Source organism: Scyliorhinus canicula, chromosome 7, assembly GCF_902713615.1.
Source record: "Scyliorhinus canicula chromosome 7, sScyCan1.1, whole genome shotgun sequence".
Classification (NCBI taxonomy): domain Eukaryota; kingdom Metazoa; phylum Chordata; class Chondrichthyes; order Carcharhiniformes; family Scyliorhinidae; genus Scyliorhinus; species Scyliorhinus canicula.
The window spans coordinates 46607285-46632979 of NC_052152.1; the positions used below are offsets into that span (position 1 = coordinate 46607285).

At 49.8% G+C, this 25695-nt stretch overlaps 1 protein-coding gene across 6 annotated transcripts in view; it reads right to left on the reverse strand.

The window, feature by feature from the left end:
* Positions 1–25695, reverse strand: part of stxbp5l (syntaxin binding protein 5-like) — a 721261-nt gene that overhangs the window by 184241 nt on the left and 511325 nt on the right. For all 6 annotated transcript variants that reach the window (XM_038801940.1, XM_038801939.1, XM_038801935.1 and 3 more), the window contains exon 17: positions 16385–16510. In XM_038801940.1, coding sequence (XP_038657868.1) covers positions 16385–16510 — 126 coding nt within the window. The remainder of the gene's footprint in view (positions 1–16384; positions 16511–25695) is intronic.

Consider the following 25695-nt stretch of genomic DNA (forward strand, 5'->3'; position numbering starts at 1 on the left):
CACCTTGATGAATGGACACTGTGCTTGAACACTGCGGGATGCAGCACCACAGACACAGCGGGTAACTTTCGACCACTCAATGAATAGACCCCAGCGCCAGGCACAGCGGGTGTGTCGGGTGGGGGGCAGGGGTGAGCATGTCTGGGGTGATGTGGCCCGCATTGCTGATAAAGAGCTAGAGGCGTTATACTGGTTGTGGTGGGGGTATTTTAATGTTCCTCGTACATGTGTACACCACTGCCCCACTCTCCCGATAGCGCCGGTCCACTATCCCCCCTCCCTCCAAACCCCCAACGCACTTTCCCCCCAATGCACACTCCACTCCTTAAGCCCTACCCCCCTCCCCCCCCCCCGCAGTGCCCTCTCAGTGATCGTGATCATTGACGTGCTTGGTCTTCCTTGCGTTACTGCCATGTCTAGGTATATCCCCAGGATGCACATCAGAGGTGGAGGAAGCCAGCTGTTACATTGTCCCGCACCCTTCAATGCCCCTGGCGGATGTCCTCTGGGACCAGTGTCGCCCTGTCCCAGGTGCTGGCAGCGAGACTCGGCCTCATCAGAGGGATGGAGCTGGTGGCTAACATCGTCAGTCCACAGGATGCTTTGGGTTGCACCTCTGTGCCCCCTCCTCCCGCTCAGTGCCCATAGGGCCCTGGGGTTCACTTTGGGACGGAAGGGCAGCTGGATTGAGTCCTGGTTGCCCCTGCGTCATCTGGCTCTGCCAGCCCTGGCACTGACCACCTGAGGGACTCCAACGGCCTCCTAAATCCCTGGAGTGGCCATCACGCTTGTAGATAGCAATACTAATTGGTGCTGGGTAAGGCTTCACCTGTGTGGCCAGTGACTCCGGGAGCTGGGAGACTGCAGCCTCAAACTGGCCGTGCATATTTAGATGAGCCGAATGGTCCAATTAAATATAACTATTTGGATTACGCCCAATGAGGGCCTGATTAAAATAGTGCCTGGCACTGCTGGTTGGGTGACTTGTGGGATGGTCAGTGCCTGGCACAAAGCCCTGTTTGGGTCTCTTCCGGTGCAACGGGATTAACACTGGGCGCAGCATGGTGGGAAAATTTCACCTGTTATTTTATTTAATCTCACCATGGCTTCTGAGTCTGTCCAGGAGTAGGCATGGATGGCATAAGGACAAAGGGGGGAGTGGGCACATGGGTTGGAACGTGTTGACATTAAAGCCTGAATTTTATGCTCCCTTGCTGGCTGATTTTTAGGCAGGTGGTGAGTGTGAAATATCGTGGATGAATTCCTTGCTGGGTTTCCGCCTGCCCCAACATCTCAGCAATTTTACATGGGTCGGGTAAGGCCTTGGACGAGTCACTAACCCTTGACAAAATTGTGGGCTTAATTTCCCACCCAACCTAAATTTTTAGTCAAGGAGTAATTTCCAGTTAAAGGGGTGGATCCCAAATATAGTCCGGTTCAGGCCTCAGATGGGAAAGGACAGGGGCCTCCAGGGAAAGCCTGCTTTTAACTTCCTTCGGTAGCTGCACCAATTTCTTTTTTCAACCCAGAGAAACAGGCAGGCTGTTTTTTTTGAAAACCTCAGCTTCTGGCATTGCAGGGACTAGAGATCTGCTGGCCAATCAGATTATCTGCAGCTCTCTGAGGTGGGACTTCATCCCATGTGAGGTGCTGTATTTTTTGCCGGCTGCCAATTAACATCGATTGAAATGTGAAATCACGATGGAGCAGATGGCATCAGCAGAGATTTGTTCCCTGCAGGTTTCTCAGATGGCAGGACAGGAAACCATTCCGTCCAAAAATTCAGGCCTAAATGGCATGGAGGCCATGGGAGTTAGCGAAGGGTCATGGGTTGGTCTGGAGGGCATGAAGGACCACTAGGTGGGGGCATGAGTTGTTATGGATGGGACCTAGAGAGTGGGTGGGAAGTGGGGTTTTTGAGTGATGAGAGCTATAAGACTTCATATTAAACAACACAAGTGAGACAAAGTCCCAAAGGACAAAGGTAGGCCTTTTAACCAGCCTGAAACCAAGATTCTGCAATTCAATGCACTTTTTTCCCCAAGGTGGGTGCAGTGAGCCCGAACATTTCCTGACTCAGTGCACCCCCCTCACGGAAAAAATACAATTTAGTCTGAAAGTAATTGGCAATCAAGCTTATCTCATATGTGCACTATCCTCAAGATGCAGAATAAGACTCAATATTTGAAGAAAGCTGCCAAGGTCTAAGGTTGATCCTGCAGTCATTGGTGTGCGGGGGGTGGGGAGTAACCTCCAGACATCCGTCAGGCTCCAGAAGCCAGGCCCTCCAACTAAAAGTTCCAGTTGGCCTCTGATCTTTGGTCTTAGTAGGCCTTTTAATTATGTTAACAAGCTACTGATTTCTTGCAGCTAGGAAGCAAACACCCTGCCTGACCTGCCACATTAAAAATGGCCTGGAGTTGGGGAGACGCAGATAAATCTGCAAGCCAGCCAGGCTTGAGAAACTTTGGGCCTGCCCACTGTCGTAAACCACGGTATTGCATTGTATTACATTGTGTTGTGTTGTACATGCCTGGACTTGTCCAGGCTGGCTCCGCCTGTGGCTCCTCCCCTCAGGCTCATGTATAAAGGTGGCAAGTCTCCACCTCTGACCCAGTTTGGGTCAGAGGCCAGGAGGCTTGCTGTTTAGTGTATTAAAGCCTCAGTTATATTCACCACTGTTGTGTGCTTATTGAAGGCACATCAATTGAATACACTAAACTTTAAGATGAACTCATCACTCAAGCCAGATCGCCTGGAGCTGGACCCACAGGCAGCCAAAGCCACAGAAACTTTTGAGCACTGGCTAAGCTGCTTCAAAGCGTACCTCGCATCCTTCACCGAAGACTTCACAGACCTCCAGAAGAAGCAGATCCTCCACGCGCGGGTGAGCCCAAGAGTCTTTCTTCTCATCAGGGACGTCCCCTCGTTTGCGGAAGCAATAATGCTACTGAAGGGACAATACGTGAAGCCCGTTAACGAGGTGTATGCTAGGCACCTCCTTGCCACGAGACGGCAACATCCGGGGGAATCACTTGCAGAATTCCTGCGTGCTTTGTGTGTACTCTGCCAGAACTGTGATTGCCGGGCGATATCGATGACCCAGCACGCGGAGCTGCTGATCAGGAACGCTCATGTCGCGGGCATGAAATCACGTTATATCCGCCAGTGATTACTAGAAGGGGGTACACTCGGCCTCCCAAAGACAGTGCAACTCTCCAACTGCTGGAGGTGGCCTCCCAGAACATGGAGGCCTATACCTCCGACCGCGTGGCACCCTCGTGGACCTCGTGGGCGCAGCCATCATCCAACCAGTGCGACACAAGCCTGTGCCGCGCAGCAGCCCGTCAACGCCGGAGTCCCGAGGTGCTACTTTTGCGGCCAGGGAAGCCACCCCAGACAACGCTGCCCTCCACGGAACGCAACTTGCAACGGCTGTGGGAAGAAGGGCCACTTTGCAAAAGCCTACCAGGCCCGATCTCCCCAAAAAAACATCTAGGCCCAGCAGCACTGCCTGCTGCCTTACGGGGCCACCCCCAGCTGCCGCGCCTCCCGCCATGTGCAACCCGTGGGCGCCGCCATCTTCAATTTCGGCAGCCACATGCGACCCATGGGGGCCACCAACTTTAACGGATCCTCCAACCGCCACACGCGACCCACGGGGGCCGCCATCTTGGAACCACTCCACTGCTTCCTGGGAGCCTGGCTTACCTGACTGTACGCTGGCCGCTGCTACCTCCGACCGGCCTACCGACTGCCTTCCGAAGATCGCCTCCAACACGCTTGACCAATGCTGGCCGCACCACCTCGAAGTCTACGATGACTGTCCAGATCAACGGGCACGAGACGGCCTGTCTTTTCGACTCGGGGAGCACAGGCAGCTTCATTCATCCAGATACGGAAAGGCACTGCTCCCTCCCAATCTTACCCGCGACCTAGAAAATCTCCCTGGCTCCCGGGTCCCATGCAGTAGAGATCCGCGACCCTTACTGTACAAGGCGTAAGGTACGCTAACTTCATACTCTACGTCCTTCCCCATCTCTGTGCTGCCCTAATGCTGGGGCTCGACTTCCAGTGCCACCTCCAGAGCCTTACTTTAAAGTTCGGTGGACCCTTGCCCCCCCCATATCGTCTGTAGCCTCGCGACCCTTAAGGCCAACCCACGTTCGCTCTTCGCAAACCTCACCCCGGACTGTAAGCCCGTCGCTACCAGGAGCAGACGATACAGTGCAGGGCCTTTATCAGGTCGGAGGTCCAGCGGCTCCTGCGAGAGGGGATCATTGAGGCTAGTACCAGCCTTTGGAGAGCCCAAGTGGTGGTCGTCAAGACTGGAGAGAATCACCGGATGGTCATCGATTACAGTCAGACCATCAACCGGTACACGCAGCTGGATGCGTAATCCCTCCCCCGCATATCTGACATGGTCAACCAGATTGCGCAGTATCGAGTCTTCTCCACAGTTTACTTGAAGTCCGCGTACCACCAACTCCCTATCCACCCAGAGGACGGCCAATACACTGCCTTCGAGGCAGATGGCCGCTTCCACCACTTCCTCAGGGTCCCCTCCGGTGTCACCAATGGGGTATCGGTCTTCGAAAGAGAAATGGACCGAATAGTTGACCAGTATGGGCTGCGGCCACTTTCCCGTACTTAGACAATGTCACCATCTGTGACCATGACCAGCAGGACCATGACGAAAACCTCCGGCACTTCCTCCAAAACTCCTGAATCTCGCCTATAATAAAGAAAATTGCGTCTTCCGCACAACCTGCCAAGCCATCCTCGGCTATGTCGTGGAACACAGAGTCCTAGGGCCCGACCCCGACCGCATGCGCCCCCTCATGGAACTCCCCCTCCCCCAAAGAGATGCCTGGGGTTCTTCTTGTACTATGCCCAGTGGGTCCCCAATAATGCGGACACTGCCCGCCCACTTATCAAATCCACTATTTTTCCCCTGACTGCCAAGGCCTGACTGGCCTTCAATTGCATCAAGGCAGATATTGCCAAAGCCGCAATGCATGCGGTGGACAAGTCCATCCCATTCCAAGTGGAGAGCGATACGTTGGACTTTGCTCTGGCCGCTACCCTCAACCAGGCGGGCAGGCCCGTGGCTTTCTTCTCCCGTACCCTCCATGCCTCCGAAATTCGACACTCCTCCGTCGAAAAGGAAGCCCAAGCCACCGTAGAAGCTGTGCGACATTGGAGGCATTACCTGGCCGGCAGGCGATTCACTCTCCTCACTGACCAACGGTTGGTTGCCTTCATGTTCAATAACGCACAGCGGGGAAAGATCAAGAATGACAAGATACTGAGGTGGAGGTTCGAGCTCTCCACCTACAACTATGATATCATGTATCGATCTGGGAAGCTCAATGAGCCGCCAGATGCTCTCTCACGCAGTACATGTGCTAGCGCACAAGTAGACTGACTCCAGGCCCTCCACAATGACCTCTGCCACCAGGGGATCACCCGTTTTTTTCACTTCATCAAGGCTCACAACCTGCCTTACTCCATTGAGGAGGTCAGGACCGTGACCAGGGACTGCCAGGTCTGCGCGGAGTGCAAGCCGCACTTCTATTGACCGCGGACTGAGTCGCAGCTGCCAGCTAAAATATGAGGTGTTATAGTTCTTTAGAGGACTCGATGCTGAAAATCCATTCTCTTATCTGGCTAAGCTGATCATTCAAAACAGTCATCAATAAAATTTCCATTTAGAACACCACAAAGATTTTTATGCTTACTTGAAAAGTACAATTCTGAACTGGATAAGGGATGACTAATAACACTATCCAATTCTTATGGCTGGTCTCATTCCTCTCCACCATGGCATATGTGCAACCACACAAATAATATGCAGTCCGTATCTTTCAATACAAGATTTATTGGTATGTGTCTCTTGGAAACTGCATTGTAGAACAGTAAAAGCAGTTTGAAAGTCCTGCCTGTATGCCTCTTTCATTAATATTTGCAGGTACCAATATAGCCACACATATATATGAGTGGGTTGAGGAGATAGCACTGAGCGAGTCACAGACAAAGTTGAGGAACAGTAATACCTGCAGTCTTGTTGGTTCTGTGGACTTTATGAAATGCAGCAGTGAAGTGAAATTGGTAACCAAGTGACACTGCTGCTGTTTTTTAGTAGGAAACGAAACAAAAGGGCTGATTATTTTGAACAACACGTAAGGCACATTTCCATTAGTTGAAATGACAGTAATAGTCTGGAATGAGTAAGAGACAAAATTGACAGTGTTAGGGCATGATTCTCTGGCCTCATTACGCTCTCGCTCAAGCGAAATGAGGCCGGTGAATAGCGGGAGAGGCTGAAAACGAGAACCAAGCCGGGCACCAAACACTCTATGATGCAACCAGCCCGTTCCAGTAGGCGAAATCGGAATCTCACCATTGCGTGGCGGGAAATCAATTAACATCACTTAAGCCCTATTTCCATACAATTAACGGGAGCCACCCCATATCCAACGGCCTCCGGTCATTCAGCGGCCTCCCCAGAAAGTGTTCACACTGCCGTCAATTAGTACCCCTTTTGAGAAACGTGAATGTGGCGGAAGAGCTTCTGTGGGGGCCATCTTTGCTCACAGGGAAAGAGCTCAGGGGTGCCGGGCTTGCCATCTCAGTACTCGGTGAGGGACCCTCGGTAAGGGATAGGGGACCCACTGCCGGGGTGGGCCGCCATAGGAGGGTGGAGGCCCTGGGGGGGGGGGGGGGGGGGGGGGGGGGGGGCAAGCGCTCACAGCATCACTATGCCAACCCCAGAATCGTTCACCTGTTCCGGGAGTAAACCTTGCTCCTGCCAGTCTGTCCCACCAACCATCCATAACCTCCGCCTACTGTTAAGCTTCAGGCCATGCAACTGAAGGCTATCGCTGGTAGGGAATTGGCAATTGTGGTTAAGTGAGCACTTCACACATACCAAGTGGATTCCCGTGGCTGTGTAGCATGTGACAGTCATTGCCTAGCATCCCACTCACACCTTGAAGCCTGGTCACTGAGCCGGAACATTACGGGAGACAGCACCACACACATGGCAGACAATATCCAAACACCCAGGGGATGGGACACAGCTCCGGGGATATGCCCACGGCCGGAGGGGGGTTGATGCCACGTGGGGGGAGGGAGATACCTGGAGAGATGAGGTCAGCCCATAATGCGGAAGAAAGTGACAGAGACGTCATAATGGTTGTGCACAAAGGTGTTTAATATGTTTTACAATTCCATACTCTCCCGATGGTGCCACCCCCACAACCCCCTACCTACTCCTCCACCCCCTACCCCCCTCCCTCGGTGCCTTCAGTGACCCTCAACATGCTTGGCCCTCCTAGTTCTACCACTACGTCTCGGTGTTTCCCCGGGATGTTCATCTGAGGTGGAAGCAGCCAGCTGCTTACCACATCTTGTGACCATCCTCCAGCGGCTCTGAGTCCCGGCTCACTTGTCGGCGGCACATACACAGCCGTGCCACCATGTCCTGTGTGCTGATTGTGAGACGCAGCCTCATCAGAAGGGTGGAACCAGGGGGGAGCTGATGGCCACGGCGCCACTGCATGGGATGGGTCCGGATTGGCACCAAGCGCCCCTCCCCCCCCCCCCCCCACCGGTCGGTGCCCATGGGGTTTCACCTTGGGATGGAGCGGCAGCTGGTTAGAGCCCTGACTGCCCCTGCATCATGTGGTTCTGCCAGCACTAGCAGTTCCCCAATGGTCCGCACCATCATATTGATACCCTTGGCGATGCTCCTCAGTGACTGGGACATGCTCTGCAGCACCTTGGAAATGCCCACCTGCGACTGGGACAAGCTCCGCAGCGCCTCGGCCATTCCCATCTGAGAGCAAGACATGTCCCACAGAATCTCATCAAGGTCAGCCTGGTACTGGGTCACATCCCCCAGTGAGTCAGATATTCTGCCGAGACCTTCAGCCATGGCTATCACCGACTGCGTGACGCCTTGGACACCTTCACTAACAGTGCCACGTCGTGCATCAGACTTTCCACTGCGGTCGCCACCCTAGCAGTGTTGGCCCTGGTGCGATCTCCTGTGTCGATAGCCTCTGGGACTCCTCCAAGCGGCTATGGGCCTGTTGGAGTGCCGCTGACATCTCTCTCTGAATGTCCCGGCTGCTCCCTATCATCTCCATCAGCTCCAGGTACCTCTGTGCCACTGGCTCAGCATCAGGCTGGGGTGCAGCTGGGTCCTGGGATCCAGCAGTCATACAACTGCTGTTTCACCTGTGGGTTCCTGCCTCCACCTGATGTGCATCATCAGCGGTGTGGTGTTCACCAGATTGTGCCTCTGAAGCCTGACCACTAACATATCCCAATGTGTGTATCCACGCTGGTGGAGCGTGGGGATGACAGCTGTGCCGCGACTATGACAGTTGCATCTTTGGAGCTCTCCTCCGAGGTGGTCTCTGTGCTCCTGTGAAAGTTGGTAGTAGAAGAGTTCCATTTTTCCATCTGCTCTTGTCCTGTTGTAGCCCCAGCTAAGATCACATCAAAACCTAGGATGGCTCCTCCCTCTGCAACTGGATCCTCGACTTCCTGACCCATAGACCACAATCAATAAGGATAACCAACAGCATCTCCTCCACGATAATCCTCAATACCGGGGCCCCGCATACTGTGTACTTAGCCCTGTACTATGCTCCTATACACACATGGCTGTGTGGCAAAATTCGGCTCCAACCCCATCTACAGGTTTGCTGATGACATGATCGTAGTGGGTCGGTTCTCAAACACCGATGAATCAGAGTACAGAGCCTAGTGGCATGGCATAACGCCAGCAATCTTTCCCTCAACATCAGCAAAACTAAGGAGCTGGTCATTGACTTCAGGAAACAAAAGGTCGTTTACACCCCTGGCTTCATCAACGATGCCGAGGTGGAGATGGTTGACGGCTTCAAATTCCTAGGTGCACACACCACCAACAACCTGTCCTTGTCCACCTACATCAAAGCTACGGCCAAGAAAGCACAACAGTGTCTATGCATCACAGGAACCAAGGAAATTCGGCATACAATTGACTCTCACCAATTTTTACAGATGCACCATAGAAAGCATCCAATCTGGCTACATCACAGCCTGGTATGGCAACTGCTCGGTCCAAAACTGTAAGAAACTAGAGTCGTGAACACAGCCCAGTCCATCAAGAGAACCTGACTCCCATCCATTGACTTGGTCTACACCCACTGCCATTTGAAAGTGGACAGTATACTCAAAGACCCTTCCCCCCCCAGGTCTCTTCCAACCTCTTCCATTGGGCAGAAGATAAAGAACTAATGGCACAGATCATCGTGAATGATTATGATGTGGTAGGCATCACAGAGACATGGCTGCAGGGGGTTCAGGACTGGCAGTTAAACATCCAAGGATATACAACCTATCGAAAAGACAGGGAGGTGGGCCGAGGGGGTGGGGTTGCCTTGTTAGTTAAGAACAAAATTAAATCTATGGCACTAAACGACATAGGGTCGGATGATGTGGAGTCTGTGTGGGTAGAATTGAGGAACCACAAAGGCAAAAAACCCATAATGGGAGTTATGTACAGACCTCCTAACAGTGGTCAGGACCAGGGGCGCAACATGTACCGGGAAATGGAAAAGGCATGTCAGAAAGGCAAGGTCACGGTGATCATGGGGGACTTCAATATGCAGGTGGATTGGGTAAATAACGTAGCCAGTGGATCCAAAGAAAAGGAATTCATGGAATGCTTACAAGATGGCTTTTGGAACAGCTTGTCATGGAGCCCACAAGGGAGCAGGCTATTCTGGACCTAGTGCTATGTAATGAACCAGACTTTATAAAAGATTTTAAAGTAAGGGAACACTTAGGAAGCAGCGATCATAATATGGTTGAGTTCAGTCTGCAGTTTGAAAGAGAGAAGGCAAAATCGGATGTAATGGTGTTACAGTTAAATAAAGGTAATTACGAGGGCATGAGAGAGGAACTGACGAAAATCGACTGGAAGCAGACCCTAGTGGGGAAGACAGCAGAGCAAAAATGGCAGGAGTTTGTATGCATAATTGAGGACACTGTACAGAGGTTCATCCCCAAGAAAAGAAAGATTATCCGGGGAGGGATTAGACAGCCATGGCTGACAAAGGAGGTCAGGAAATGTATCAAAGAAAAAGAGAGATCCTATAAAGTGGCCAAAAGCACTGGGAAATCAGAAGATTGGGAAGGCTACAAAACAAACAGAGGTTAACAAAGAGACAAATAAGGAAGGAGAGGATCAATATGAAGGCAGGCTAGCCAGTAATATAAGAAATGATAGTAAAGTTTCTTTCACTACATAAGAAACAAACGACAGGCCAAAGTAGACATTGGGCCAATTCAAACTGATTCCGGAAGGCTAGTGATGGGAGACGAGGAAATGGCTGGAGAACTTAATAAGTACTTTGCGTCTGTCTTCACAGTGGAAGACATGAGTAATATCCCAAAAATTATAGAGGGTCAGGGGGCTGAGTTGAGTATGGTTGCCATTACAAAAGAGATGGTGCTAAAAAAGCTAAAAGGTCTTAAATTGACAAATCTCCTGGCCCCGATGGGCTACACCCTAGAGTTCTGAGGGAGGTGGCTGAAGAAATAGCGGAAGCGTTGGTTGAGATCTTTCAAAAATCACTGGAGTCAGGGAAAGTCCCGGACGATTAGAAGATCGCTGTTGTAACCCCCTTGTTCAAGAAAGGATCAAGACAAAAGATGGAAAATTATAGGCCAATTAGCCTAACCTCGGTTGTTGGTAAAATTCTAGAATCGATCGTTAAGGATGAGATTTCTAAATTCTTGGAAGAGCAGGGTCGGATTAGAACAAGTCAACATGGATTTAGTAAGGGGAGGTCGTTGCCTGACGAACCTGTTAGAATTCTTTGAGGAGGTGACAAGTAGCTTAGACCAGGGAAACCCAGTGGATGTGGTCTATCTGGATTTCCAAAAGGCCTTTGATAAGGTGCCACACAGGAGGCTGCTGAGTAAGGTGAGGGCCCATGGTGTTCAAGGTGAGCTACTGGCATGGGTTGAGGATTGGCTGTCTGACAGAAGGCAGAGAGTGGGATAAAAGGTTCTTTTTCGGAATGGCAGCCGGTGACTAGCGGTGTCCCACAGGGTTCAGTGTTGGGGCCGCAGCTGTTCACCATATATATTAATGATCTGGATGAAGGGACTGGGGGCATTCTAGCGAAGTTTGCCGATGATACAAAGTTAGGTGGTCAGGCAGGTAGTGCTGAGGAAGTGGGGAGGCTGCAGAAGGATCTAGACAGTTTGGGAGAGTGGTGCAGGAAATGGCTGATGCAATTCAACGTGAGAAAATGTGAGGTCTTGCACTTTGGAAAAAAGAATCCAAGCATAGACTACTTTCTAAACGGTGAGAAAATTCATAATGCCAAAGTACAAAGGGATCTGGGAGTGCTAGTCGAGGATTCCCTAAAGGTAAACATGCAGGTTGAATCTGTGATTAAGAAAGCGAATGCAATGTTGTCATTTATCTCAAGAGGGTTGGAATATAAAAGCAGCGATGTGCTACTGAGCCTTTATAAGGCTCTGGTTAGGCCCCATTTGGAGTACTGTGTCCAGTTTTGGGCCCCACATCTCAGGAAGGACATACTGACACTGGAGCGTGTCCAGCGGAGATTCACACGGATGATCCCTGGAATGGCGGGTCTAACATATGATGAACGACTGAGGATCCTGGGATTGTATTCATTGGAGTTTAGAAGGTTAAGGGGAGATCTAATAGAAACTTACAAGATAATACATGGCTTAGAAAGGGTGGACGCAAAGAAACTGTTTCCGTTAGGCGAGGAGACGAGGACCCGTGGGCACAGCCTTAGAATTAGAGGGGGTAAATTCAGAACAGAAATGCGGAGACATTTCTTCAGCCAGAGAGTGGTGGACCTGTGGAATTCATTGCCGCGGAGTGCAGTGGAGGCCGGGACGCTAAATGGCTTCAAGGCAGAGATAGATAAATTCTTGATGTCGTGAGGAATTAAGGGCTACGGGGAGAATGCTGGTAGGTGGAGTTGAAATGCCCATCAGCCATGATTGAATGGCGGAGTGGACTCGATGGGCCGAATGGCCTTACTTCCACTCCTATGTCTTATGGTCTTAAGTCTGAGAACACTCACTAACAGATTCAAAAACAGCTTCTTCCCTGCTATTACCAGACTCCTGAATGGCCCTCTTACAGACTGAACTGATCTCTCCAAGCATCTTTTTTACTGTGTGGCACTACACTCTGTATTCTTCACCTGATGTCTATGTCACGAATCTCCTCAAAATGTAAATTTGTGGTGGGTTTTTCGGGGCGTTTCCTGCCGGCTCTGCCAGCAGGTTCAATGACACTTAGTCACTTTTGTGGGCCCTGGGGAATGATGCACAATCAATTGCACGAAAGACTCAGATTGGTACAACTGTGGCTTTATTACAGTCAGATGCATGGCCTCCTACTGCAGCTGGTGAAATGGCTGATCAGGAGGAGGTCATGCATATTTATACGGCTCCTTGTGGGCGGAGCTAGCCGGCAGGGACTACCGGCAAATCTGTAGTGCAGGTCCTACCTTACATCCCCTAATACAGGTGCACACAGTGGTTCACCACAGGGAGTTTCTCACCGGTTTAGCCCACACTTAGGGCGGGATTCTCCGGCGGTGCCCGCCCGGCGATCGGAGAATCCCGCCCGAGGGCAATGGATTTTCCATTGTTAGTGCCTTGCCCATGGTGATCTGGCGGCGGTTAGGGCGGGTGAAGAATCCAGCCCTCAAATTTTTTCAGCAGTGGGGAACTCAGAGATCAAGCTGTCATTTTGAAATGGTGCTCCGATCTCTAAGTGGGCTTGTGGGTCACCAAACCCCTTCCCATGGGCAATGTCACCCCCACACACATGGGCACAATCCCACACCCACCAAGTATGGACACCCCGCTATGGGGTTCCCCCTCTTCAGGCCACCCCCAAAACCCCTTACAGCACCTCTTCCCTTCCAGGATCCCCACCCATCACATCTCCAACCTCCCAGAGGCCCCTACTTACCTGCCCTGCACTCCCACACCCTCCAAACCCCCCTCCATCTTCATTTCATGGGCATGGCCCCCGTGACCTTTTGCAGTGCCCCCCCACGCCTGGGCACCTTTGCACTGTCACCCTGGCACTGAAGCAGTACTCCTGCCTGCTTGGCAGTGCCACCCGGGCACCTTGGTAGTGACAGGGTGGCAGTGCCAAGGTGCCAGTTGGGCAGTGCCAAGGTGCCCGCATTCCAGGGGAAGGGCCAGCGAGCCACCCTGCACTTACCCTGACTACCCAGGAGTCTCCGATGGCCTAGGAGACACCACAGATGCCATTCCGCCTCATTCACGTTTGTGTGGATCAGCACCGATCGGCGCCCGGCTGCATCTCCCCCTGGGTAGGCCAGTGAATCGACGGCCGCGAGCGTCATTTGGTCCCGTCCATTTTGGGCAGAGTTCCAACTCCAACGTCTTGTGGGACTTGGGTGAATCCCACGAATCGCGGACACTGTCGGGGGGTTTGCTGGAGGCCTCTCCTGAGATTGTCCGGCCGCGTTGTGCTCCTGCTTGAGTGCAACGCAGCAAGAGAATTGTGCCCTATGTAATTACATTGTATATTTATCGTATGTCCTATGTTTTTCATGTATGGAACGATCTGCCTGGACTGTGTGCAGAGCAATACTTTTCACTGTACCTCTTTACACGTGCCAATAAATCTAAATTTAAATTATTTACTTACAACCCGCACTTAATGGGAAATATATTTTGTTTTTGGATGTTTAAATCCAAACTTACCATAATGGGTTAATAACAAGTCTTCCCCATAAAACAAACTCAGACTAAAATAATTCATATTTAAAATTGAACTTAATTCTAGTAAAAATGTTGCATGATAAACTGTAAATATTATATAGAATTTACAGAACATGCCGCTGTTCAGAGAGACTTGGGTGTGCTAGTGCATGAGTCACAGAAGGTTGGTTTACAAGTGCAACAGGTGATTAAGAAGGCAAATGGAATTTTGTCCTTCATTGCTAGAGGGATGGAGTTTAAGACTAGGGAGGTTATGTTGCAATTGTATAAGGTGTTAGTGCGGCCACACCTGGAGTACTGTGTTCAGTTTTGGTCTCCTTACTTGCGAAAGGACGTACTGGCGCTGGAGGGTGTGCAGAGGAGATTCACTAGGTTAATCCCAGAGCTGAAGGGGTTGGATTATGAGGAGAGGTTGAGTAGACTGGGACTGTACTCGTTGGAATTTAGAAGGATGAGGGGGGATCTTATAGAAACATTTAAAATTATGCAGGGAATAGATAGGATAGATGCGGGCAGGTTGTTTCCACTGGCGGGTGACAGCAGAACTAGGGGGCATAGCCTCAAAATAAGGGGAAGTAGATTTAGGACTGAGTTTAGGAGGAACTTCTTCACCCAAAGGGTTGTGAATCTATGGAATTCCTTGCCCAGTGAAGCAGTTGAGGCTCCTTCATTACATGTTTTTAAGGTAAAGATAGATAGTTTTTTGAAGAATAAAAGGATTAAGGGTTATGGTGTTCGGGCCGGAAAGTGGAGCTGAGTCCACAAAAGATCAGCCATGATCTCATTGAATGGCGGAGCAGGCTCGAGGGGCCAGATGACCTACTCCTGCTCCTAGTTCTTATGTTCTTATGTTCTTATGAAACAGGCCAATTTGCCTTATTAACCCATGCAGGCAATTATGCGCTTCTTGAGCCTCATTTAATCTTTCCAAATTCTCACCACATTTTGGGTCAAGAAGTTTCTTCTGAATTCTCTATTTGATTTCTTGGTCTTTTATTAATGATCTCCAGTCAAGCTTGTCCTCACAAGTTGAAACATTCTCTCTATAAATACCCCATCAAAATTTTTCCTAATTTTAAATGCTTATATTTGGTCAGCCCTCAGTCTTTTTATCTTTTCAGACGATACATATCTTCTGGCATCACCTCTTGATTCCCTCTTTAGAGTTTCTTTTTAAAAAGAATTTCAAATTAAGAGGCATATTTAGTGTGGCCAATCCACCTACCCCACACACCTTTGGGTTGTGGGGGTGAGGCCCACGCAGACATGGGAAGAATGTGCAAACTCACACAGACAGTGACCCGGGGCTGGGATCGAACCCGGGTCATCGGCGCTGTGAGGCAACGGTGCTAACCACTGCGCCACTGTGTAACCCTTTCTAGTGTTTCTATATATTTTTTTATAAAATGGCAACCAAACTAGAACAAAAACCTGCATTTATATAATGCCTTCTGCAACCTCAAATCTCCCAGAGTGCTTTACATTCAATTTATTTACTTTTGAGTATAGGAAATCTGGCAGCCAAATCAGCCATATTTCACATATCAAACATCGATAGACAGCAATGTGATAATGACCAGATAATCTGGTTTTTAATTATATTGGCTGAGGGATATATATTGGCAGGGACAGTATGGAGCATCCAGCCTATGTTTCTTCAAAATAGTGCTATAGTGTTTTGCCATCCACCTGAGAAGACAGATGGTTTAATGTCTCATACAAAAGATTGCGTCCTCTACAGTGCAGTGCTCCCTCAATATTGCACTTAAGTGTCAGCCTTAATTATATGTTCAAATCCCTGGGGAAAATCCAAATTATTTTCTTTTTAAGACCATGAACGCTTGGAATTTTTAATTACAATCAATCAAAATTGACATTGTAGGGAAAAAATACAATCCCAGTACCAAAGCCAGACAATTGTATCATGTATTCATTTAACATTTTGTATGAATTCTGGTTTTAATAAGGTACGGCACATATGCAATATGTCTACAGACAAAATACAGCCAGTTGAAAAAATCCATGGACTGAAGGCGAGTGAAACGTATCCAAATCTGTCTCCGATTGTCCAATTCTTCTGAACCCATACAACCACAACCAGTGGCCTATACTATATCAAAAACGTATCAATTCAAATGATGCAGAATTATTATATAAATTAAGTTGTAATCCTGAAAACATTTGAAGTATAGAGCAAAGTCACAAACAAATCAAGATTTTGTAAAGATTTGATTCAGTCAGACATATTAATGTAAATTTAAATCCATGTTTTTAAATATCACCCACTACATAAACGTTTCAATTTAACTTGTAAAGCATTTAATACTGATGAAGTTTCATGCAGATATGTATTTGTTCATACATTCTTGACAATAGTTATATATTTGTAAAAAATTAAAGAAAAATAATTGAATAAACAAAGAGCTAACCACCTGGATATCCCTTTTTATTGTGTGTGAATGAGTAAAGCACTTGTTTGAAAGCTTGGCTGAAGATCTGGATTCCTGCCAGTGAATGTTTATACTCATTTATCGCACTCTTATTTCATGATTGTGTTACTTACAGGCCAAAGGCAGAGCTTACTGCTAGGCATGTGATTTGTTGAGGTGGCTCTCCATCCATCCAGACCAGCTGAATGACAAGGTTAACCTGGTACCCAGGAGCCATTTTGACAGGTCGAGTTTTCACCCTTTAATGAAAAAAAAAGGTTATACGATAAGAAGCCTGGACAAAATAAATTTAAACTGGAATTGTTTTTGAAAATAATAGCATATTCTAGACATGGAAGATGCCATAGTCCAATTATATTATTGTTTTATTTCAAATACCAACATCAGACCGAGTGAAAAACTACAACATTTTAACCGTACACTTTGTTGTCAATTATTTTTCTTCCATCTTTGTTTTTCCAGTGCTCTTCCCAAATAGCTAAACTACCTGCTTTAGATGAGGGACTGGGGCAATCTTGTTATTTTCTTGATTTTCATCATACTTCTTGGCCCAGAATTTGCAGACAAAATAATGGTGAGTATAATGGTGCTTGCCATTATTAAGATAACTCAGCCCAACGCATCACACAAGCTTGACACCCGCACATTGATTCTTTTTACATCTCCGGCTGCCTCAGGAAGGCAGAGAGCATTATCAGAGACCCCTCCCACCCAGGCATTGCCTTCTTCCAGACCCTTCCACCAGGCAGAAGGTACAGAAATCTGAAGACTCGCACATTCAGACAGCTTCTTCCCCACAGCTACGAGACTCCTCAATGACTCCCCCTCGGACTGATCTGTTCCCTGTAAGAACACTATTCACAATGCCCTATGCTGCTCTTGCTCATGTATTTGCTTTGTTTGGCCCTTGTTCCGCACTGTAACCAATCACTGTTTGTAGATGTACCATTTGTCAATGTTCTCTGTTGATTACTTTTTTGGCTACTGTGTTCCCTCGGCCGCAGAAAAATACTTTTCACTGTACATGTGACAATAAATCAAATCAAATCAAAAAAATAAATAAAAATGCTCACAAACTTGTGGCAAGAAGAGATATCCTGTGAAATGCGCATCAACCCACACCGCTCTGCCATTACTCTCATGAAAATTACAGCTCATCCACAACCTCCCTGTTATTTTTCTTTCCTATTTCAGGGGCAACTTAGCTTGGCCAATCCACCAACTCTGCACATCTTTCGGTTCTGAGGGTGAGACATACGCAGACACAAAGAGAATGTGCAAACTCCACACGGACAGTGACCCAGGGCCAGGATCAAACCCGGGTCCTCGACGCTGTGAGGCAGCAGTGCTAACCACTGTGCCACCGTGCCGCCTTCTCCCTGTTAATTTTAAGAGGTACATTAAACACACTGCAGAAAGTTAGGGCCTTGTACCATTGTAACAATGCAATGTTTCTAAGTGCAATGCCAATCAACCTGTCAGGCTCAGAAAAAGAATAATTTAAACCGGTGAGTCCCATTCCTGCATGAAGTACATTTTTCAGAGTCATTACCAAAATATATTTTTAATTTTTCTTCCTACTTTTCATTTGTCTTTTTTCTTTATTAATTTAATCTTTCCCTTTATTTCTCTTAATACACTCATTCCTATTCTCCCTCCTCTTTTGTCATTCTTAAATCTTATATCTTGCATTTACAAAGTACCTTTAACATTGTAAATGTCCCGAGATGTGTCGAAGGAGTGCTTTCAAACAAAATTTGAGCAGATAACCATAAACTTGGTCAAAGAGGCAAATCTGAAGGAGCATCTTCTAGGAGGAAAGAGGGGTACAGAGGCAGAAATGTTTAGGGAAGGAATTCACACCTCTAGGCCTCAGCAGTTGTCATCAATGGTGGAGCTATTAAGATTGGGAATGCACATGAGATCAGAATTGGTCCAGATATCTTGGGGGGTGAGAAGGGAAGAAGTTACAGATGCAGGGAATAAGCACAGAGAGGGATTTGTAAACAAGGATGAGTTTGAAATTTAGGGGACGGGATCTACCGGTTGCTTTACGTCCGAAAGGCAGTGTGTCGCAACACAACCGGTAGATAACGGAGATCCCTCTTCTGGGATCTACCTGGTTCGCCACATCTCGCGAGATCCAAACCGATCTTGCGCGATGTTGCAATGTGAATCGCATTGTGGGGGATCACGTTTTAGCAAATATGCATTCCCATGATCTACCATGAGCGTGGGATCGAACTCCCTTGCCTTGGAGACCTCGGGTGAGCGCCATTCAGTGCTGGTCTCCACAAACGGAGACCAAATGGATCGGCCCTCATGGGAATTCCCCAGGGGATCGGAGGCCGCCAGGTTCTTGCCTCTGAACATAATGGCACCTGGGTGCCAGCTTGGCATTGCCAAGCTGCCCAGGTGGCATTTTTGCTGCGTTGCAGATCGGGCCACGGGTTGCCCTGTGCAGGTGCCTGAGGACCCCCTTATCAGTGAACCCCCTTGCAGTGCCAAGATGCCTGGGTGCAGAGGGAGAGCCAGGGTGCCACCCTGTCCTGTCTCTGAACACCCAGGCATATCCAATAGCCTGGGAAACCCCATGGTGCCGTTACACCTGGTGTACATTTTTTGTGGACCAGTACTAAATGGCACCCGGTCGATGCCCCACTGGGGAGGCCTTTAGTTCCCAGGAGCCCAGAGAATCTGGTGAATGCATATTTAAATGAGCCCAGCTCGTCGAAGCGAAGGGGTTGTTCTCACGAGATTAGCAATGCTCGGAACGCCTCACGAGATCCAACGAGATCTCATGAGACGCATCTGGATTTTGCCCTCACTGAGTGAGTTCAATAAAGCCAGTGCTGCACTGCTCCTGATGCACTGAATAGACTCTGCCAGGGTAGACCGATTTCTGCTGTTCATCCCATGCTAAGCTGGTCTTCATGGACAGTACTGTGCTGCTGGTGCCATGGACCCTCTCATGTCAGTCTGATGAGTACAGTGGTTGGGAGTGGGGAGTACAGGGATCTCCTTCTCCCGGTGTCATAGACCAGTAATTATCTGGCCCACACTGCGCTGCGTGACTCATGCATTCATCGCAACAAAGGTCTGAAATTCAACCAGGTGATAGAATGCAAGATAAGGGGGTGGGTGACCTGATGAAGACAAGAGGGGGCAATCTGGCAGGAGGGCTGTGCAAAAAGAGTGGGGGGGGGGGGAAGGAGGAGAGCTCAGGATGGCAGGCAGAGGGGCAAGGAGGTGGATGAAGATGACAAACAATGGAAGGCAATGGGAAGACCAAAGAAAGGGAAGCTGGACCCCAACAATGCTGCATGAAAAGTTCACAAACAAGGGATCAAAGAGATATACTGGAATGGAATGCACAAAGACTCCAGATGCGGTGGCAGAAGTCCGAGTTAGGCATAGATGCCTCGCGGGTGATGGGCTCGGAGAGATGGTGATTGAATCGAGAACAGACTTTTCTTTAAGCTGCCAGCCTTTGTCCTCTGGGTTGCTGACATCCTGTACAGTCTGGTGAAGAAAGGTAGGCTGGAGAGAGTGATTGAAGTGCTAGACTGGCATTAACTATGGTGCTGGGACCTGGGCGGATGAATTCAGAAGGGAACTCGCCTGTGTATAACGAATAAGGTTTCAAGTGCAGAATTTGTTGTGAGCTCCCACAATTCTTGCCAGCCCACCACCCACCGCCACACTATCTCAAAAATAGAGAATTCCACCCTAAATGCAGTGGTGGACGGAAAGTCGGCAACCAAATGGATCGCTATCCAGTGCAGGAAGTGGATGAATGATCTCATCCGCTCTGCTTTTTATGTCATTACATATGCATGAACGAGCAGCACATTGCATCTCGTGGCAGGTCTGAATTCATCGGCCCCGCCATCACCTCGCTGCCTCATATTTATGGGGCCGTAATTAAATGGCACCCACATTCATATTCACTCTGCAGACCAGGATTTATCGTGGAAAGCACCGGGATGGGCCTGAGGAGAGACAAGTGCTGTGTCCCGATGTTCAGCAATAAGGCACTGGCGGTATTCTTCCAGGCAGTCCAGGATCAGCAGGAGATCCTTTAACCCTGTGATTGAAGCCAGAGGTCCAAGAAGCTCACTACTATGGCTTGGGAAGGAGATTGCCAGTGTGGCAGTGCCTGTGCTTTTCAGAAGAGGATCGCTATCCAGTGCAGGAAGTGGATGAATGATCTCATCCGCTCTGCCAGGTAAATCAACCTTCTCCTCAATCTCAACTGACATTCTCACGAGGCCATCAGGCATTCGCAGGGTTACAATCCACAAGAATCTCACACACTGCCAGCACATGCAACATCACCACTGATTCTCTCACACACACTTTTATCATCTTAATTTCTTGTCACATCCTGCACAGGTCATGTCTTCAACCCCCTATGTAGATCCACTCAGCATCCACAGAAGGCAGGCATGCTCATCATTTGCTTTGGCATCCGTCCTGCTCACAGTCTGCCCATCTGTCTTTATACAGGGCAGGACCGCACATGATAACAGGGAGAATTCCCGGACTGGAGGTGGGATGCTGGAGCGCAGTCTACTCACCACCTTTCAGAAGCAGACAGCACAGCTGGCTAGAAGGATAGTTCTGGTGCCGAAGGCGAGATCGGCGATTCCCAACAAACGAGTGAGATCCTGCCTACTGATCTCCATCCAACTGCCTAAACTGTGAGTGCTCTTTAATGTAAGTGACTATCCAGCTAATCACTAATTATTTCTATTGCAAGATAAGCAAGAAAAGAGATGAATCGCCAGCTCAGATGAAGATCCTGAGGACCAACTAAATATTGAGCAGTCACTGCATTCACCTGTACCCCCAACAGCACAGAGACACATACCTAGTGGGACGTAGTTGTGGCCATTTGGGGGTCACCATCTGGTCAGCACGGCACAGATTTGGGTCCACAGCAGGCAGAGGCAGTGACAGTCAAGGTCACCAACACTCTTAGGGCTGCAGGAGGCCAGGATCCTGCAGAATCCAGGACTGATGCTGGGCCTCTGGAGTCAGCCCATAGCTCCAAAGGCAGACAGGACAGAGCAGACAGCTTGTCAGAGGCTGTCAGGATATTTGAACAGAGGATGGAGGAGTCCATCCATGTTCTGTCTGATGTTGTGGTATTGACGTATTAAGATGCTCAGTAGCTATGCAAGAGGGTATTTCCCTCCAGGAGCACCTTCTCCTCAAAGAGTTGGGTGGGGGCTCTTAGGCAGTCATAGAAGAAGAATCAACCAGACTCTCTTGGGGTGTCCAACTGCTCCAAGTCCCCTCAGCCTATGACCCCAGGAACTCCAGCTGCTCAGGCCAAGGAGGGTCTGCAGCAGGAGACCCAAAGGAAATGGAGCCCTCCAGGATTCAGCCCTCCAAAGGGTGCACACCAAGGTCATCACAGACAACATGGCATAGCAGTCTGCAGGCTGCTTCCACCTCTGTTGCACATATCGAGAGCAACAAGGGGCGGAATTCTCCGCAGGGGGCCAAATTCGTGAAGGCCGTCGTGAACCCGGCCGAGGTTCACGATGGCCTCGGAGCCCGCTCCCTGCACCTAATTCACCCCCACCCGGGGGGCTAGGAGCGGGCCTCCGTCTTTCTCGGCAGCGACCTCGTCACGCCGAGAATGTGAAGTCATCCGCGCATGCGCAGGTTGCCGGTTCAAACCCGCGCATGCGCGGATGACCATCGCGCAGACGGCATGAACCCGCGCATGCGCGGTGGCCATCGGTGGGCACCGATCATGGGCCTGTCCCCTCCCGAGCACAGTCGTGGTGCTCCCGTCCCAATCGGGCCCCTAGATGCCCCAAACGGGCATCTGGCGCCCGTTTCATGAATGCAGGGACCAGGTGTGTTTGCCGCCGTCGTGAAACGGGCGTGAAGGGCCGGCCGCTCGGACTCGGAGAATCGGCGTTCGCCGTAATAAAAAGGCGAGCGGCAATTTTTCTGAGTGGGGGTGGAGGGAGAATTGCGGGAGGGAGCCAGGGGGGCGTAAAAAATGTCGGGGGGCCCTCCCGCGATTCTCCCAGGCCGCGTGGGGAGCAGAGAATTTGCGCCCAAGATGTTGCAACAGGATAAGGAAAATTAAGAAATATTGAGAACACAAAGGTGGCATGGGTGTTCACCCACTGTATATAATTTTCACATCTGTAAAAATATCTTGTTTATCTAAACTTCTCATCTAGTGAATGGCTCTTGTATCCAATGTAATGCTCTGAGGCTCCACACGTGCAACAGGTACCCTTCATACTGAATTATCTCCCTTTGTGTGCTTCAGATCTGTGGGGCTAGATTTTCCGCTCTTGGGATTCTCCACTTCGCTGGCAGCCCAGGGATTTCCTGACGGTGTGGGGTTGCCCACAATGGGAAAAACCCATTGGCCAACCAGCGAGATGGAGAATCCCTGGGGCCCGCTGCACCAGAAATCCAGTGCGGCGGGACAGAGAATCCCGCCCATAATATATCATACCATCTCATTATAGCACGTTGCCCCTCTGTCCACAGCAGCAACATGAGCAAAGCTTCTTTCTCTATTAACTTAGTGGTTGCGTTATGCATATCTGAAACCTGTTCAGAGGATCATATCATTTTTGACTAAGTATAGATTTTTTAGTTTAGTTATTCTCCTGATACTGCTGCACTGAAGGCTGATTTATATGGATCTTCCAGATTTTAATGGTAATTTGCAATGAAGTAAACTTAACTTGGTGCATCCTTCAATGGCCTCCATGTAAGGATTTACTGTGGGTAACATTTCAATAGTCAAGGACCTTAGGTGGTCAAGACGGTCTGTAATGTGATGTCATGACCACGTGGACAGCTAGACATTACCCAGGTCCCACTCTTCACCTGGGTGATGCAGAGCCATGGACCCAACTAGCACATGGTCCTGAAATGTCTGCTAGTCTGCCGTGGCTAAGTGAGATTAGAGGTGTGTGTCTGGGCTCCTGATGCTGGACTATTAAATGGAAGGATGCAGCTTTGGACCTGAAGGTCTGGCTAGCACGGCATGACATGATCCCTGGGCTAGTTCTCGCGATGTGATTATCCGATTGTCATAGCGTCAGTATCCCTGGCCAGGATTCTCCCCTACCTGGCGGGGGGTCCCAGCGGGACGGAGTGGCGTGAACCACTCCGGCGTCGGGCCTCCCCAAAGATGCGGAGAATTACGCACCTTTAGGGGCTAGGCCCGCGCCGGAGTGGCTCCCGCTCTGCCGGCCGCGCGAACGGCCTTTGGCGCCCCGCCAGGCGGCCTTTGCCGTCCGGCGGAAGTCCGCACATGCGCCGGTGCGTCAGCGGCTGCTGACGTCATACCAGCGCATGCGCAACGGAGGGGGTTCTCTTCCGCGCCCGCCATGGTGAAGGCCATGGCGGGGAGGAAGAAAAAGAGTGCCCCCACGGCACAGGCTTGCCCGCCGATCGGTGGGCCCCGAATGCGGGCCAGGCCACCCTGGGGCACCCCTTCCGGGGCCAGATCACCCCGCACCCCCCCCCCCCCCCCCGAGGACCCCGGCGCCCGCCCGCGCTACCACCAGACGTGCTTTGATTCCTGTCGGTGGGAACGGCCTGTCAGCGGCGGGACTTCGGCCCATTGTGGACCGGAGAATCGCCGTGGGGGGCCTGCCGACTGGCGCGGCGCGATTGCCGCCCCCGCCGATTCCCGGGGGGGGTCGGAGAATTCCGCCCCCTGTGTATGTCATACTACTGGAATGAAAAAGCGGAGGCCTCAAATGGGATCAAAGTGAAGTACCAGTACATCTGATGTGTGCATTATTATTAATAAAGTTAGTAAGTATCGCCTAAATGCAGTGTTGACGTTTACTGGGCTCTCTGCCACCCAGATGCCAAGGCAATGTACATGAACTTGGGAAGCTCCACACGAAGGCTGGGTCACGAGTGCTTGTCAATGATCAGACATTGGTGCTCCTGAAGCTCTCTCTGCACTCACAAAGGTGACCTGATTCATAGGCTCACATCCATGATTGAGAGTGACATCTCACTGCATCCAAAAGAACAATCTCATGCTGGGGACACAATATATGAGGCCAGAACATTATTCTTGCATGAGCGTTAGCCTGTGGAGAGATACCACACTGTGGATTCAGATCAGTCTTCAGGCATTCCTGTACTAATTATTTTCCTCCTTGAGGCTTCTTACAATGCTCCAAATATACTGGATAAAAGTAAATTACTGCGGATGCTGGAATCTGAAACCAAAGAGAAAATGCTGGAAAATCTCAGCAGGTCTGGCAGCATCTGTAGGGAGAGAAAAGAGCTAACATTTCGAGTCCGATGACTCTTTGTCAAAGCTAGCAGTCAGAGAAAGTGGGAAATATTTATATTGTGGAGTGAGAATGAAAGATGAGTCATTGCCACAGAAACCCAGGGAAACCGGGTGCAAATGGCCACAGAAACCAAGGAGAGAGAGTGCTAATGGCAGTCCCCAGAGAGGACAAAAGATGTGAAAGGCCAAACAGCAGAGAAACTAACATCAGAGGGTGAACTGTAAATGTGGGGGAGGGGAAGGGGGAAGCAAAGAGGAGAAAGAGAAAGGAAAGGTAGATAAGATGGGCCTTTCATATCTTTTGTTCTCTCTGGGGACTGCCATTAGCAGACTTTCCTCCGCCTCATTAAGTTCGCCCTGTCCACCATGTTTAATTGTATCAACCGCTGCCTCACACACGAGATTGAAGCATTGATCCTTTGCAGCACTTCGGACCATAATCCCTCCTCCAACACCATTTCCAACTCTTCCTTCCACTTGACCTTAGTCCTTTCCATGGACACCTTATCCTCCTCCATGATCCGACCATAAACCGCCCTCCCCCCGACAGCATCTTCTCCAAAAGTGAGAAGGCCAGTGCAACCAGAAAGTTCGGGTAGATTTTTCTTGCGAAGTTCCGCACCTGCATATGCCTGAAGCCTTTTTCACATTGGACCCCAAACTTCACTCCCAGCTCCTCCAAGCTTGTCAACGGCCCCTCCAAAAACAGATCCTTCAACTCTTTCACCCCTCTCTCCTCCCATCCCCGGAACGTTGCATCCATCGTCCCTGGCTCAAACACATGGTTCCCCTTATTGGCATCAGCCTCGAGCCTGCCCTCACCTCAAAGTGCTGTTGAAATTGCCGCCAAAATCTCCTCTATCAGCTGCTGATGTTCCTCTGCGCCTCCCTATCCACCTTAGCCTTAAATGAAATTACCTCAACCTCACTACCGCCTTCAATGCCTCCCAGACCACCGACGGCGAGATCTCCCCATTTTGATTAAACTCCACATGCTCCTCAATCACCTTCTCCATTTTAGTGCAAAAGTCCTAGGACACAACCACCCAGTGCAGAGCATGGTCCAGTATTACAATCTCTGCCTTCTTCACCCCAGCTAGCAGTGCCTTCCCCACC